At 34.3% G+C, this 14638-nt stretch overlaps 1 protein-coding gene across 7 annotated transcripts in view; it reads left to right on the top strand.

Moving 5' to 3' along the window:
• Positions 1 to 14638, top strand: part of LRP1B (LDL receptor related protein 1B) — a 677950-nt gene that overhangs the window by 537964 nt on the left and 125348 nt on the right. For all 7 annotated transcript variants that reach the window (XM_027695895.1, XM_027695888.1, XM_027695892.1 and 4 more), the window contains 5 exons: positions 7544 to 7736; positions 8208 to 8333; positions 10570 to 10698; positions 13388 to 13507; positions 14498 to 14611. In XM_027695895.1, the coding sequence (XP_027551696.1) occupies positions 7544 to 7736; positions 8208 to 8333; positions 10570 to 10698; positions 13388 to 13507; positions 14498 to 14611 (682 nt within the window). The remainder of the gene's footprint in view (positions 1 to 7543; positions 7737 to 8207; positions 8334 to 10569; positions 10699 to 13387; positions 13508 to 14497; positions 14612 to 14638) is intronic.

Consider the following 14638-nt stretch of genomic DNA (forward strand, 5'->3'; position numbering starts at 1 on the left):
ATGGGACATGATGCAACTTGGTTGCAGAAACCATTACTAAAATCTGCTTTTTTATGAGGCCTCTGGCTTTCAATTTGCATCAGCAAGACAAACTGGTAATTCGGTTTTCTCAGCCACTGAACACTGAAACGCTCAGTTTTCCTACTATATGTCCTTTTGGTTTGGCTTTCTGTCATTTTAACTCTTCTTCCCAATGGCATAAACAGGAAAGCTCCTGACAGCAATAAGCTGAGTCCATCATGATCTTCTGAAGGCTTCTTGGGAAGTCTGTTGTGTTACCTATACAAGGATATGCTACTGTTAATTGTCCTACACTGATACTTGTTTTGGGAGAATCAGCTAATTCTATTGCCAAAAACACTGATCTGAGTACTCACTTTTCCTGCATTAGTTAAATGAGGGTTGTCATACCAGAAAAAACCTAGCAGGCTGCTAGTAGTTGCCTCATCAGCAGCACTTCAGCTGCTGATCACCTTGAGATGAATTCTTAGTGATACAAGTAATACCAGAACCCAAGCTGGTAATTGCATTATTGATTTCATGAAATAATATTTCCAGGGCAGTTGTTTTACTTCTTTCACATGCCGTCCAGCCTGACAAGATCTCTGGTGTCTGTGACATTAGGAGAATACAAGTAATGATCATTTCACTGTTCTGGTGATCTGAGCTTCTTTAGGGTGTTTCAGCGTGGTCCTGCCATCAACCACCTGTCAAAAATAGTTTAAACAGATTACCCTTGGCCTCACTATCTCTGCTTCATTGCTCTCCAGTTTCAGTTAGGTTAACAAAGGTAGAAATTGGATAGTAGAACATGAAAGGCTAATGGTAATGTAATGAATTTTCTTCCAGACAGCAGCTTCTCTCTTCATTCCACTCACCGCAATAATCTAGTACAATGAATGAGTAGAAAATAATTTAGAAGTATTGAATTGACTCTTTTAAGTGGATTGTAAGAGTTTATTGATTTTGTGTTGAGCTGATATGTTAATACTAGTATTAAAAAACTAGTAGTGGTTGCTGGAATACTCTTTCAATTTTGGAAATTTCTTTGTTACTTTTTTTTTTCTTTTTATTACTTAAAAAAAATAAAGGTTGTTGTGGTTTTTTTTCCAACATTTCTCATTCTGCTGTGGCTGCTTGAAAAGCAAAAGTGGCAATTATTTTTTTTCACAATCACTCCCCCGTTATCTTCCATTTTTGCTCCTGCCCTCCGTTGGATTTAATATTGTGGCCACAGCTGGTTTTAGCTGCTTAGTGCTTTAATTATATCATTTTGTTCATGAACACAGAGATTGAGCCAACAGCAGCTAAAGCTGGTTTCATGTTTTAGACTTGTTTTTCCAATAAATTGTGAACTATTTTGATTTTTTCTTTTCTTCTTCAGTGTTTAGTGTTCTCTAACATTTTACATGTGAAAAACTAGAAAGATACTTAAATTCCTGTAAACAGATGTCTGCCTAGTTGTTTTCTAACATTCAAGTTGGAATGTTTTGGTCTCAGTTATAGTTTTGTAGGCCTACAAGTGTGATTGTTAGAATCAGTAAGGGTTTAGAGGTGTTTCTGGTAATTATAACCTTCATGTAATTGCAACCTGCCAGGAACTGTAACTTTCTGTTTATAGAATATATGTTTTTATTCGGTTGAGTTTCTGTATTAAAGCAATTAAACAATTTCCATAGTTGATGTTCAATTTCTGTTATGTTCGGAAACATTTTACCAGAACTACTCTTCAAAATACTAACTGCAGAAATGGAAGCTGTTAAGTTTGGCTGTGCATTTCTGAAATACTTGAGTTTATAATTGACAGCTAAAAATTACTTTTCAAGCATTATATTTCTTTGTGGTAGAAATATTATTGGGGAAATTTGGGTCATTTTGGTCAATTCTGGAAAGGTCTTCATGATGACATCAATGTTACCTTGAGAAGTAGCCGAATAACTCACTAAGGCAGGATAAAAGTGAGATCAGCCAAGGTATCTAGAACAAAGAGAAATTATGCAAAATGCTAGCAATTTTAAATGTAAAATGTCCAACTCCATTAAAATCAGAATGTGCTAAAAAGTCTTAAAAGAGATTCTCACCAAAATCTCAATATGAGCAGTTACAAAAAGATTCAGGTCCTGAATGTGAATCTGGGCTCAAGAGTCACATTGCTGTATTGTCTGTGTACTAATAAAGAATCAGATGTGAAAACTAACCTGAAGGAAAATCATGTCAACTAGAAGGCAGATATTTTAATAAGCTTGGACGGTTGCCTGGAAAAAAAAAAAAAAATTGAGCCTGCTTTCCATGCGGAAATCACTCAGTTTCTTCTGCTTCCCTGTGATTTTTTTACATGGCATTAGAAACAGTAATAGCAGAGAAACAAGAAATGCCAATAAAAATTGATGTTGTTAGCACATGCACAATTTACAACCCAGACATTTAAGTTCACTGTGGCTTGCCTTTCCTATTTCCACCTATTATAATAGTTAGGGGAGCAAGAGTTATGTTCTGGGCTTTTTAATCAATTCCTCTTTCTGAACCAGTATAGATATTCTTGGCAGATAATGGTACTAGAAGTGAAGTGGATTATTTTAATGTTCTCTATCCAGTAATATAAATACAGTAGTTGTAGCAGGAATGTTCTATTCTTGATCCCTTTCTCTTGCAAGTATGAATAAAAATAGTATTTGTTTCTCAGCTTTTTAAATGTCCACATTTCCCTTTAACATTCATCTGAAGAAACACCAAACCAATATAGTGAGTGAAATACCCACCCCCTGTTTAGTGAGTTGTTTTTCTAGGGAGTTCACTCCACTGACATTGATGAGTTGCTTTCTTTTCAGTAGTTCTGTAAAATATTGCTAAGCTCAAACCTAATGAAAGTTATTCCCTAGCCAAAGGCAATAAAATCCTCTAATCCCTGAGAGGTAGAGAGCTGGTTGACACAGATCCAGCACTTTTAGTTTTGGGACTGTTTGCTGAAATATCTTGAATGTCCAGTGTTGATAGCCCAGTAGAAATTAACTTAAAGAAGGAATTAGTGAAAAGATAAAACTAATCTCTAAAGCTATGGAGAATAAGATCATTTATAATACCTCAGGCTCCCAAAAAATTCTAGGAGATTGAACTAAATGTAATATTAGATGAAGTTTGTAATTTACGATGTTGAAAATAAGTATTGTGGCAATAATATGTATGTAGTTTCAAAGACCATGGTTAATACAGTTGTAATTTCCAGAGCTGTGCACTTGCCATTCCAAAGGAACAGAAAAGTACAGGCTTGTTACAGTTGCTTAATCTGTCATTCAGCTGAACTGCAAATTAAGGAGCAGCTGGAACACTGCAAACTTAGCACTGCAGTTTGGTCTTCAGTGCCTTAGATGTTCATTGCCAGCGTGGAGGAACAGAAATGAATTGCTGAAGAGGAAGCACTTCTGATTTTGTTTCATTTTTCTTGGGTAATTCTACAGAAAGAGGATCTTGTTGTTCTTGGTAAATGTGGTATTCTAGTATGTCTTTTGTATCCTTTGCTGTGTGACTATTATTCAAGTTATTTAGAAGGCATTTTTGAAAGATAAAATAATTGAAACCAAATTCCATGCATTAAAGGTATGGCAATGATGCAAATAGGGTCTTCATTCATACCAATCGACAAAAAGCATGATTATTTTTAGTAGTTTGTGGCAGTGATTGGCACTGTTCTTCCACAAAACCCAACATAAACCTAGACTAAAAAAATCTTCTAATTTCTTTTGTGGTAACAGGAATCTTCAGCACCAAATTTCTTTCTTTTGTCTTTAACATCCACTTCCACTTCTGATTAACATTTTTGTCCAATAACATCACAGTGTTGAAAGGGCAAAATTTGGATACTCCAGATCAAGGCTTATAGATTTGTTTATCCAGCAAGAGATAGCATTTTTGCTTTTTACTAAAGCAATCACATCAATAGCAAGCAAAACAAGGAGTCTGATCTAAATGTGTATCTTTTTTTTTTTTGGTGTCTTAATCAAATACATAAAAATTATGAATTAGATTATTTTATGTTTTACCCTGGCTGTGCAACTGATTTCCCTGTATTACAGTCTCATAATTTTTTTCATAGATTCTTTTTCTATAATCTTTTAGGAACAGTATTCATAGCTTAATAATAAATATGCGGTACTGTTTTATGGCTTAAATTTTAAACAATAAAATACATTAGATAATTTTGAGTAATGTAGTGTTCTGTATAAGTCAGTTCTGTCAAAGTGAGCTTTCTGATGTTGATTTAAAATGTTATTTATTTTTTAATTAATGGTATTGCTTTATTCTTGTAAAATGATTTTATAATGTAATTGACTTTAAATGGTCATAATATTTTAACATTTTTAAGTGCAATTTTCTGTACTAGAATTGTTATTTTGTTATAGACCTCTACAGAGGTTTGGGTATTTTTTTGAAAAGTGAAGAGCCCTTAAGGAATGTTTAGAAGCTTTATTAGATAGTACTACCCTATTATTAAGCATTTTGAAAGAGAAGTATTATCAATAGGCTATTCATTAAAGTTAAAATAATGAAAAGCAACTCATATTTCAAGCTGGTGTATTAACTTTATGCACTCCTCTTTAAAAAAAAAAGTATTTTTCTAAAAGTTGAGTGTAGTTATGAGAAGAATCATTATGAGTCTAGTTCTTACTGACAATCTAATAAGAGTTTTATATAAATCATCCAAATTACAATATTCTGGCAGAAATTCTTGTCTACCTGACATGTCTACCTGGCTGGCTCCTCCCCTTTTTCAGTTTTTCTAGAGAAACTACCACACATATCTCAAATTAGAGCAGCTATATGTTAAAACAAAAGCTCTCTGGACAACTTAAAAAATAAAAAATTACAGTTAAAATTAAATTGTCTTGCAACTTCTGAATCCCCCCCATCCATCCCACCCCTCCTGTCTCCTCATCTCTTTAGAGGAACCAGAGAAAGCTTTACATCTGTTACTCAGAACTTGAAGTATCTGCTGTAACTGAATGTTGGTATAATTTAGAATTAAAACATGTGATGTACTATTGGATGTGTCTGTCTTCCACTGATTCAGATGGAAGGGATGGTAGGGAGGTCTTGTTCAGGTTTTCTTAATTTTTTAAAATTGTACTTAGACTTAAAAAATAAAAATAAAAATTGTTACAATTTTCAGTGTTATTCTAGAAATTATAATGTTTAGGATTTTAAAAGGGCTGTAAATTTGCCCAAAACCTCATAGAAATATGAACTCTTTATTTTGGATGCTTGAATAAAACCAGTGGCCTTGGATAGGGATGTGACATAATGGAGGAGAGGAAATGCTATGAGCACTAGTGAACAAATCTTTTGGATGTTTGTTTTTGTGACACTTTATTTGGATCTCAACTCTCCCAAGGTTGAACAGCAGTGATCAGTCTGTAATGAATTTACATTGTGTTGTTATTACGATCTGAGAAAAATTATGACAGTGCTACTGAGCACAGAAAGCTGAACAGGGTAGTGCCTTCTTTAGCACTGATTGTGACAACAAAATCCTTCCAACTGGGAAAGTTTCACATTTGCATGGAGAAAAAAGTATGGGGTTGCAAACTCTTCCTGGCTGGGTTTCATACAGATCTTTCAGAAACACATGATTTGTATTTTTTTTTTTCATGGAATGTCTGAATATGAATAGTGTAGGATTTTAAGAGTGTATTATGAAAAGTGTCTTACAGTAAATGTGCACAATTACAGAAAAATCTTTTGCCATTAATACATTCCCATCTATCTTTTAATGCTTTTAATTTTGGAAAAAGGTTGGTTAGAGAAAAGTTATCCTCTTGGGATATTTATCAGTAAGAAAAATCTTTCCTGGAAAAAAGGGTTTTCTAGTCAAACCTTCTTAAAAATGTGCAGAAATATATGATGTGCATAGTAATGTAGAATTTGTTATAATTATCTGATTAATATAAGTAATTTTGATATTCTATCTGTGTAAGTGAGTTCAAGCATGACCAGGAATGCTCCTGTGCACTGGAATAGAAATATCTATGTTGACAAATTGTTGTAACGCTCTGGGCAGCGAACTTAGCATAGGTGTGAACAAAATGCCCCTGGAGCGTTCCTTGGTATTGAATCCTGCAGAGTTAGGGCACCTTCTTGATCTCCAAGGCATAGCTGTAGCAGCAAAAATGGAGGCTTTTGTTTCACAGAATTAAATGTGGATGTCCGGTTTATTAGGTGTATTTTTTTATCTGAAGAGAAAGACTTCCTCCCCCTGCAATTACTTATTTAATTATTAATTTTGGGATTGACCATTGCTACTGCTGTCTCATTACTGCATTTTTAAAATAGCACCCACTTTCAAGGAGGCTGAGGAGTGAGCAGAGCACCAGCCCCTGGGCAGGTGTGCAGTCAGCAGGAATAGCTCAGATTCATCACATGTGCTGGGTTCACGGAGATTTCCATGAAATCTCTTTGTTTTTATAAAGGCCCTTTGGGAAAGGGGATAAAGGACAAAAAGCAGATGGAAAACCATGGTGATCTAAGTAGAGATATGGGTTGAGAATTGATGCTTAAAAAAAGAGTGATTTCTATTGTGTTGTTAAAAGATGTTATTTTTTTTGATTTTATCCCAATTTCCCTACGATAAGTAGTACATAGACACGGGATTTTTTTTTTTTTTTTGCTAGCCTGGGTCAGAACTGATGCTACTTTATGAATATGCATGAGTTACTATTTTTTTCCAGAGAAACCTGGAAGAATACAATTTGATAAAAATATTAAGAGTGTTATTTACCTTTATTAACTAATGGAGAAGTATTAACCCCCTTCCAAATAGCTCTTTTCAGCCAAAATTAAATTTTCAACTAGAAAACTGATTAAAAATGTGTCATATTCTTCAGAACAGAAACTGTACATGTGAAATTTTTAATTTTGATACATGAAAAGAAAGAACATGTATGAAAATATTTTATAGGAGCTGTGATTTAGACTGGAATCAAATTCATTGCATTTCTATAGTTTTCTTTCAAACCTTACTATATAGTGAAGTACAATTCATGTTTTCTGTCAAGGTTTTAAACTGATTAATTCTATGGTGAGATTTTTATATTTTTTTTTTAATTGGAAAATGCAAAACATTTATTGTCTTGGGTTCAAGTTTCTGGTGTGATCATATAGTGACTGCTCTTCGGTTCTGAAACATGCTTCTCACTTTGATTCATAAAAACTCTGAATTTTTAGACTTTCAGCCGTGTTGAAAGAACCTCTTGTTCTCTTTTCTGTTCGAGCTATTAAGCAGGTAGTGTGTTGAGTAGGTATATTTACAGGCACCTTTAGATAAACTGTGATTTTTTTTAATTAAGGAACAGATGCCTGGTTTTCTGCTTGCAGCATCCTTTTAACACACTTTAAGTGCTGTTATCCCATTTTTTTCAGGTTCTGTAAGTATAGAAGTATTAAGTGTTTTGTCTAAAACTATAAAGTGATATGAGTCCCAGTTTGCACTTTAAAAACTTCTTATTCAGCGACAACAATTCTCGTGTTTCTCTTCTGTACTTCCGTATTTTAGGTAATTGTGAAGTCTGGACCAGGCACATTTCTCAGCCTGGCTGTGTATGATGAATACATCTTCTGGTCAGATGGGGTGAGGAGAGCTATCCTACGTTCCAATAAATACACAGGAGGAGACACAAAAGTTCTTCGTTCTGATATCCCTCATCAGCCGATGGGCATTATTGCTGTTGCCAATGACACCAACAGTTGTAAGTTGCAAAGCAAGATATACTGTTTTCTGAAGTCCAGAATCATTCATTTCAGATATTTTATTTAGTTTTAACCGAGTTAAAACATTTCATGGTGTTTCAGAAATTCTTGTTGCAGTAGCTGTTAACTTAGGATGGGGTATAACCTCTTTCCAAGCAAATAAATATTATCGAATGACCATTTTCTGCTGTGGATGTTGTGCTCAATGGGTGCAGTTAAATTTTTTCCTGTCAGATTTTGGCAGGGTTTGAATGTTGTAGGTTTTTTAAATTATTATTTTCAAGGTAGCTGTGTTTGTTTATCTTTAGCGTGCCAGCATCTGAGGCACGCTGACATTTTCATCTGACTGAGAAAACCTGAATCAATTGCCCGTGAATCTGAGATATGGTGATCTTTGCTCTCTCAAAGACGTTGGCCGTTGAAGCAAATTTAATAAAACAGAATTCCTCTTTTATCCTTTGTTTTTTCAGGTGAGTTATCTCCTTGTGCACAAATGAATGGAGGTTGTCATGATTTGTGCCTTCTGACGCCTGACGGGCGAGTGAACTGCTCGTGTAGAGGGGACAGAATTCTGATAGATGATAACAGATGTGTGAGTAAGTAATACGGGCTGACACGATGCTTTTCTATGCTGTGATGCAGTTGCCTATCACAAGACAGTTGGCTCAAGCCATTAATTTTATTTCTTTTATAAACTGTAAAAATTGGTCTGGCAATTCAGCATATATTTAACTATTTTGTCTGATAAGGCTTTTTGAGGGTTAGAAAGCATTAATATTCCCCTGAAATCCTTATTATGGTAGTGAGATACTGCTTTCTTATTCATAGTTAGGATTTTTACATCTCTGTCGTGATTACTTCTGAGATAGAAGTGTCTGTGTGCATCCGTTGGGTCTCTCTAGGACTATCAGATGAATTATTGAAGCTGAACCTTGATTGAGGCCCTTTTTCTCACTATTTAAGGTCAAGGCTGTGGTCAGCAGTGGAAGTGAAAGAGGTTCAGCAGATAAATTCATACATCGGATGATGTGTTATAAAATTATTATGTTGCATTTATATTTTCCAAAAGCATTGCAACTCTAAAAATTGCTTGTTGGTAAAACCATGTTTAAATCTTCATCTAGACCATGATGAGAGATTCTGTCTTGTAAATCAGTTTTTTGGAATGTTTGCAGGAAATGTTCATCTGAGCTATTAGTAAAAGAAAAAAAAAAAGAAGAAAGACTTAGACATTAAACATTGGGATTGAGTAGCCCGGGAAGGATGGAAATAAGACAGACTGTAGTTTAGCTGTGAGATCAAAAGTTGCTTTCTTCGTAACACAGTTGAAACGGATACTCAATAAAATTGAAAGTTAGCAATTCCAGCTGATATAAGGAATTACCTGTCCTTCCACAGTGTAATTGGTCTATGTAGCTTACTGCTAGTCAAGATTCTTGAGACAAAGCTTCAGTAAAATTCAAAGAGGGATTGGATGATTATAGGGGTAATGACTACCCTGACTACTCACTCCTCATCAAAGAAACACTTTGAAAGGCATTAAGATGCTTTGTTTCTGCAAGATGGAGTTTGAAGCAATCTCTGCAAGGGTGTCCAGTTAGACTTTAACTGATGGTAGATTATGCCATACATACTTTTTTTTTTCATCTTTTCCTAAAGGTTACAGTTTAAGGTGCTGAACTAGATGAACTATAATTTCTTAGATCTAAGTTCTTACGATTCTAAAACATGGGAGGAAAAGAGGGAGAAGTAATTGCTGTGATAAATTTGATTAAGATGTAAAGGACTGTATAAATTATATTTAAGATCAGATCTCACCTTGTCCAAAAGCTATATTTTCAGCACTTCTTTTATATTTTTCTCCATGTTTGAATTAAATCAAGAAATTATTTTAATTTATATTGGCTTGACTTTTTAATCTATCAGACATTGGTTCTTCCTAAGTTTGTGCTGAAGTAATTATACTGGATACAAGAAGGAAACATAATTATTCTTCTGGGGCTATTCCGGATACTTCACGTTTCTCTCAACTTGAATATTTTGTTTAGAACCATGCACATGAAGCAGATGTATGACCTGTCATGAAGTTCATGAACAAATTGTTCTGTGTCAACTTTGTGATAGCTTTTAGTTTCTTAGCTGAGCCAATAGAAAAGCTATGTGCAAGAGAAAGCAGAAGTAAAAATTTTAAATGTGCATCTTGTTCTCTTCTAAAATAATAGATAAAACATCCACTAAATGAGAAGCTGAGAACACAAAAAATTAGATATATATCACTGGGGTTTTTTTGTGAATAAAAGGGAACCTCCTAAAACAGGAGGTTTTCTTAATTGGCTGTATCTTTACCATTTGATGTAGTGCACTGATGCTGGTAGCTGTGTACTGCAGTGACACAAAACAGACCTGAGGGTTCAAATTAACTGCTAGACAATGGTAAATGTTTAATTCTTGCTTTTGGATGGGCTGTGTTTTTAAAACATCTGTTAAGAAATGGCTGCATGCAAACTGGGGGTTGTGGAGAGGTGTGTGAGAGTAGAGGGTCTCTGAGCACAGTGGTTCCAAAGTTGTTCTTATCAGAATCTGTGCCTTGAAGTCACTTCACTGCCTGTACCTTCTTGGATATTTGGCTCTGTATTTTTCTTTTTGGATTCTCTCTGCAGAAGCTTTTAAGTTCTGATGCCACCGTGGGTTTGTATATTTATTTATTTATTTTTCGCGCTGAGGTTTTCAAAAACCGCGGAGCAGATACTTCAAATGCAGCCGACATTTTTCTCATTCTCACTAATTGTGAAAGCTTTTAAAAAATTACGTGTTAATGTGTTTTATTTTCAGCTAAAAATTCTACTTGCAACATCTATTCAGAGTTTGAATGTGGAAATGGTGAATGCATTGATTATCAGCTGACTTGTGATGGCATTGCTCAGTGTAAGGACAAGTCCGATGAGAAACTTTTCTACTGTGGTGAGTATTTCTAGGTCTTTCACCTTCACACTGTTATTTTTGTTATATAGATTCTTTCTTCTGTGACTTTTTTCTACTTACTCATACCAATTCACTCATTAAGAAAGCCATGACATTATATGGATAGAATTACTTAAGATCTGAAAATAATTTTCCTTGCAAACTTCATGTATTAACTGACTTGTCTTTAATAAAAAGCATCTCAGATGTTCTGATATTTCTGTCTGTAAAAGAAAAATAAGGAAAAGCACAGCTAGCTGCTTTTTTAAAAATGAAAAATTGAATACTTTCAGATTTAATTTAGCAATTTTGATTTAGTTTTTAATACTTAATAAGATTTTTTCTGATTGTGAATAGAAAACATTTCTGTTATAAAATACAGAAATGGCTGTGTAATAGATATCTTTCCACACAGTTTTCTATTTAAGTTTATAATGTTGTTATTCTTCACAACAGTCCATCTACATCCTGCAACAATTGAGATGCATGGATGTCAACTTCCATAATTCCCCCAAAGGCTTCTATCCTTACATGTATTTTTTTCTCTGATAACCACTAACTGAATAATGTCCAGGGTTTTTTATGGCCAACTGAGTTTGCCTGCTGCAGTGTCTAAAACACTACTGTTCCAATAATTTTCCTTTAGCACTGAGTCATGTTAGTGAATTCGTGTGTCCTGTACATGAAATTAAACCTCCTTGTTACTTGTGTGCCTGTAACTCTTGGCCTTTATTCCGTTCTGTGTGTCCATATCACAGACTTGGAATCTCTTCTGTTTCCGATATGAACAAATCCATGTCATTTCAAACCCACCGTTTATGTTCACACCTGTCACCTCTGTAGTTTTATGAAAATGTCTCATTTAATTCCTGCAGTTCACCTCAGCCATTTTAATAATAAACAGAATAGTTTCCTTTTTTCTTTTTTTTTTCCCCTTGAAAAAATTAAATGATTTTTTTTCTTCTTTCATCTTCAATTTGTGTCTCTTTAGCATTCAGACATCTATGTAACTGCTTTGATCATGTCATGTAAAACTAACAATGATGTTTCATCAGATCATCTACATGTAGATAACTTAGAAGGTTTAGTTATTTGAATCTGAAAAAAGATAAGACATCAGATGAGGAAATATGAATTGGGAATATGCAAAACAGTGTTAGTTACCAGGGGAAAAGGCCCCTGAATTACAAGTGACAGCTTCAAAGTATTGTATGTGTTGATATATTTGTATTTATGTAAGCATTATTTGTATTTATGTAAGCATAATGCTTAGAGATAAGAATTAGTTTAAAACAAATGACAAACAAAGGCAAACCACAAACCCTGACACCACCTCCAAAAAAACCCAGGCAGGTCTGTTTTTATATAGATTACTCCTCTTTGTCTCTAGTATTATTTTTAGTCATTTATTTTGTTCACAATTCATGGAAAAAAGATTAAGTTTTTATATAGTTTCTTCTTCTTTGTTAGGAGAGGAGAGTAGGTTGAAGGACTAGAGAAACAGTCATTTGGGAGCAAATAAGAAAGTTGTAGCTGGTGAGGAATCTTCAAAACACTCTTTCTTGTCATTCCAGAGAAGCTGTCTTATACGTCAGTAATCTTTTTGAGATTTTCTGAGCTGCAAAAACTGTTTTATACTTTATTCTACAATACTTAAAATTATATAAATTCAAGATTATAAATTTAGAAATATATTTATAAATGAAATATTTTTTTTGCCCAGAGAATTTATGGATGCCCCATCCCTGGAAGTGTTGAAGGCCAGGTTGGTCAGGGCTTGGAGCAACCTGGGATAGTGGAAGGTGTCCCTGCCCAAGGCAGGGGAGTGAAACGAGATGACCTTTAAGGTCCCTTCCAACCCAACACCTTCCAACAATTTGTCTTTCCATGGATTTACCACATAATTTTATGAAGGACATTATGTTAGTTTGTGGTGTGACAGTGTACCTTTTGACTCATTTACATCAACCATACTGAATATTTTGCTACACCTTGGAAAAAGAGCAGGAAGAACTGGGGTTCTGTCATGAACTAGGCCATTGCTTTCTGAATCTGATAAAGTACAGGATGTTGGAATCATTATTGTTGTTTAAATAATGACGTGAACATTATGTATTATTGAGGCTTGACTTCTACAATGATTAGGGCTTTAGTAAATCAACCCTGAATTTTCAAACATATCAATATGTGTAAAATTTGTACATTCTTCAGTAGGGTTCTTGAGCAGAATGCTGGAAGTATTTGGGTTCAGAAATCCAGAAACTTCTCTGCTAATATTTGTTGTTATTTTACTCTCCATTTTTTCCTAATTTGGTTCAGGGCAAATTTGGTGTGTAACTCATTTCACATGATGGAATTATTGATGCCATATGCAAACATTGTCAAAACAAATGCATTTAAGGCATGTGGTCTTTTTATACCACAAGATAGTGAAAACGGGAAAATTAGGCTTTCCTTTTTAATTTTTTTTGGGTCATTCATTCTTTCTCATCGTGCTTTCATTCATTATTCTTTATTTGTTTATCAGTCCATGTTTTTCTGCTGGAAAATAAAAGAATAATTTCTGAAGTTTTTCCTGTTGCTTCAAATGCTTTATCAATTAAATTTTTTTTTCTGGAATGTTTGTTTGGTTTTCATGTTTGTATTAGACATAAAGTGTCTAAATGAAAATATGTGCTTAACTTTCCAGAAAATAGAGGCTGTCGGAAGGGTTTCAAGCCATGTTCTAATCGTCGCTGCATTTCAAGTAATAAAGTGTGTGATGGTGTAAATGACTGTGGTGACAACTCTGATGAATTTGACTGTAAAGGTAAATGGCAGTTATTTCCAAGGTGATTTTGGAATATTGCTTTATAAGTATTCAGTATGTAAACAGGAGTAGCTAGAAAATACGTGTAATTTAATCATGTTTTGGGATTGATATAAGGGCTGATTTTGGTTTACACCTACAGTCCTCTAGGACTATGGCTATAAAATAAAATATAAATATGCATATATATTATATGTAACATTTTATATTACAGATATATAAAATATAGAATACAGGTGCTGCTTCTTCTGTAAAGTAATAAATGAGAGTATCTTTACTACAGACAGAAGGGTTGAAAGATGGATGTTTTCTTCTCTGAGTCTGCTTTTTCTTTGAAGTAGCAAGTGTTCTGTTTCTTTGCTTGTCAGATGCATGGTAATGTCTGTGTCCTTTGCAAAGCTTACTAGAATTGTTCTCCCTTTTGTATCAGAATTTTTTTTGTTTAGTGTCTTAAAACATGAATATTTATGTTTGTGCACCAGCCAGTGAATAAAGACTAGCTAACAGACAACACAAATCCTTAGTTACAATTCAGGAAGACTGGAGGGGATATTATCCCACAATATATAGCTAAAAAGCTAAATAGCTGTAGTAACTAGCATTTTTTTGAAAACACTGAATGGTTTTTAATCATTTAGTTAAATATGGGTAGGGAGAAAAGCATGCAGGGGAAAAAATGAACCTGGTGCTACAGGAAAGAAACCTGAGAGATTCATAGACGGTCCTGAAAATGCTTCTTCCTTCCTTACACAGTGATTATCTCAAATTGAGTTGAATTATACAGACATACTTTTAGGCTAAAACATAAATTGAAAAATTAGAAACTTACGATGTTCCTATAAACTCAAAAGCATATGTCTACTGATATTTTAGCTGTGGAATGTGAATGCCTCATTCTAAAAGGTAGAAAATGTTTAAACATAACACATATGCATCTTAAAGAGTCTGTTTAGTACACAAATTTACATCTTTTATGACCATGTGTTATAGATTCAACGTGTGCTTCGACAGAATTCCGTTGTGCAGATGGGACTTGCATTGGAAAATCAGCGCAGTGCAACCAGATCATTGATTGTGCAGATGCTTCAGATGAAAAGAACTGCAGTAAGTTTGTGTTTGTGCTTCGCTGGA

Source organism: Neopelma chrysocephalum, unplaced genomic scaffold, assembly GCF_003984885.1.
Source record: "Neopelma chrysocephalum unplaced genomic scaffold, ASM398488v2 Primary Assembly neopelma1_103b, whole genome shotgun sequence".
NCBI classification, from domain to species: domain Eukaryota; kingdom Metazoa; phylum Chordata; class Aves; order Passeriformes; family Pipridae; genus Neopelma; species Neopelma chrysocephalum.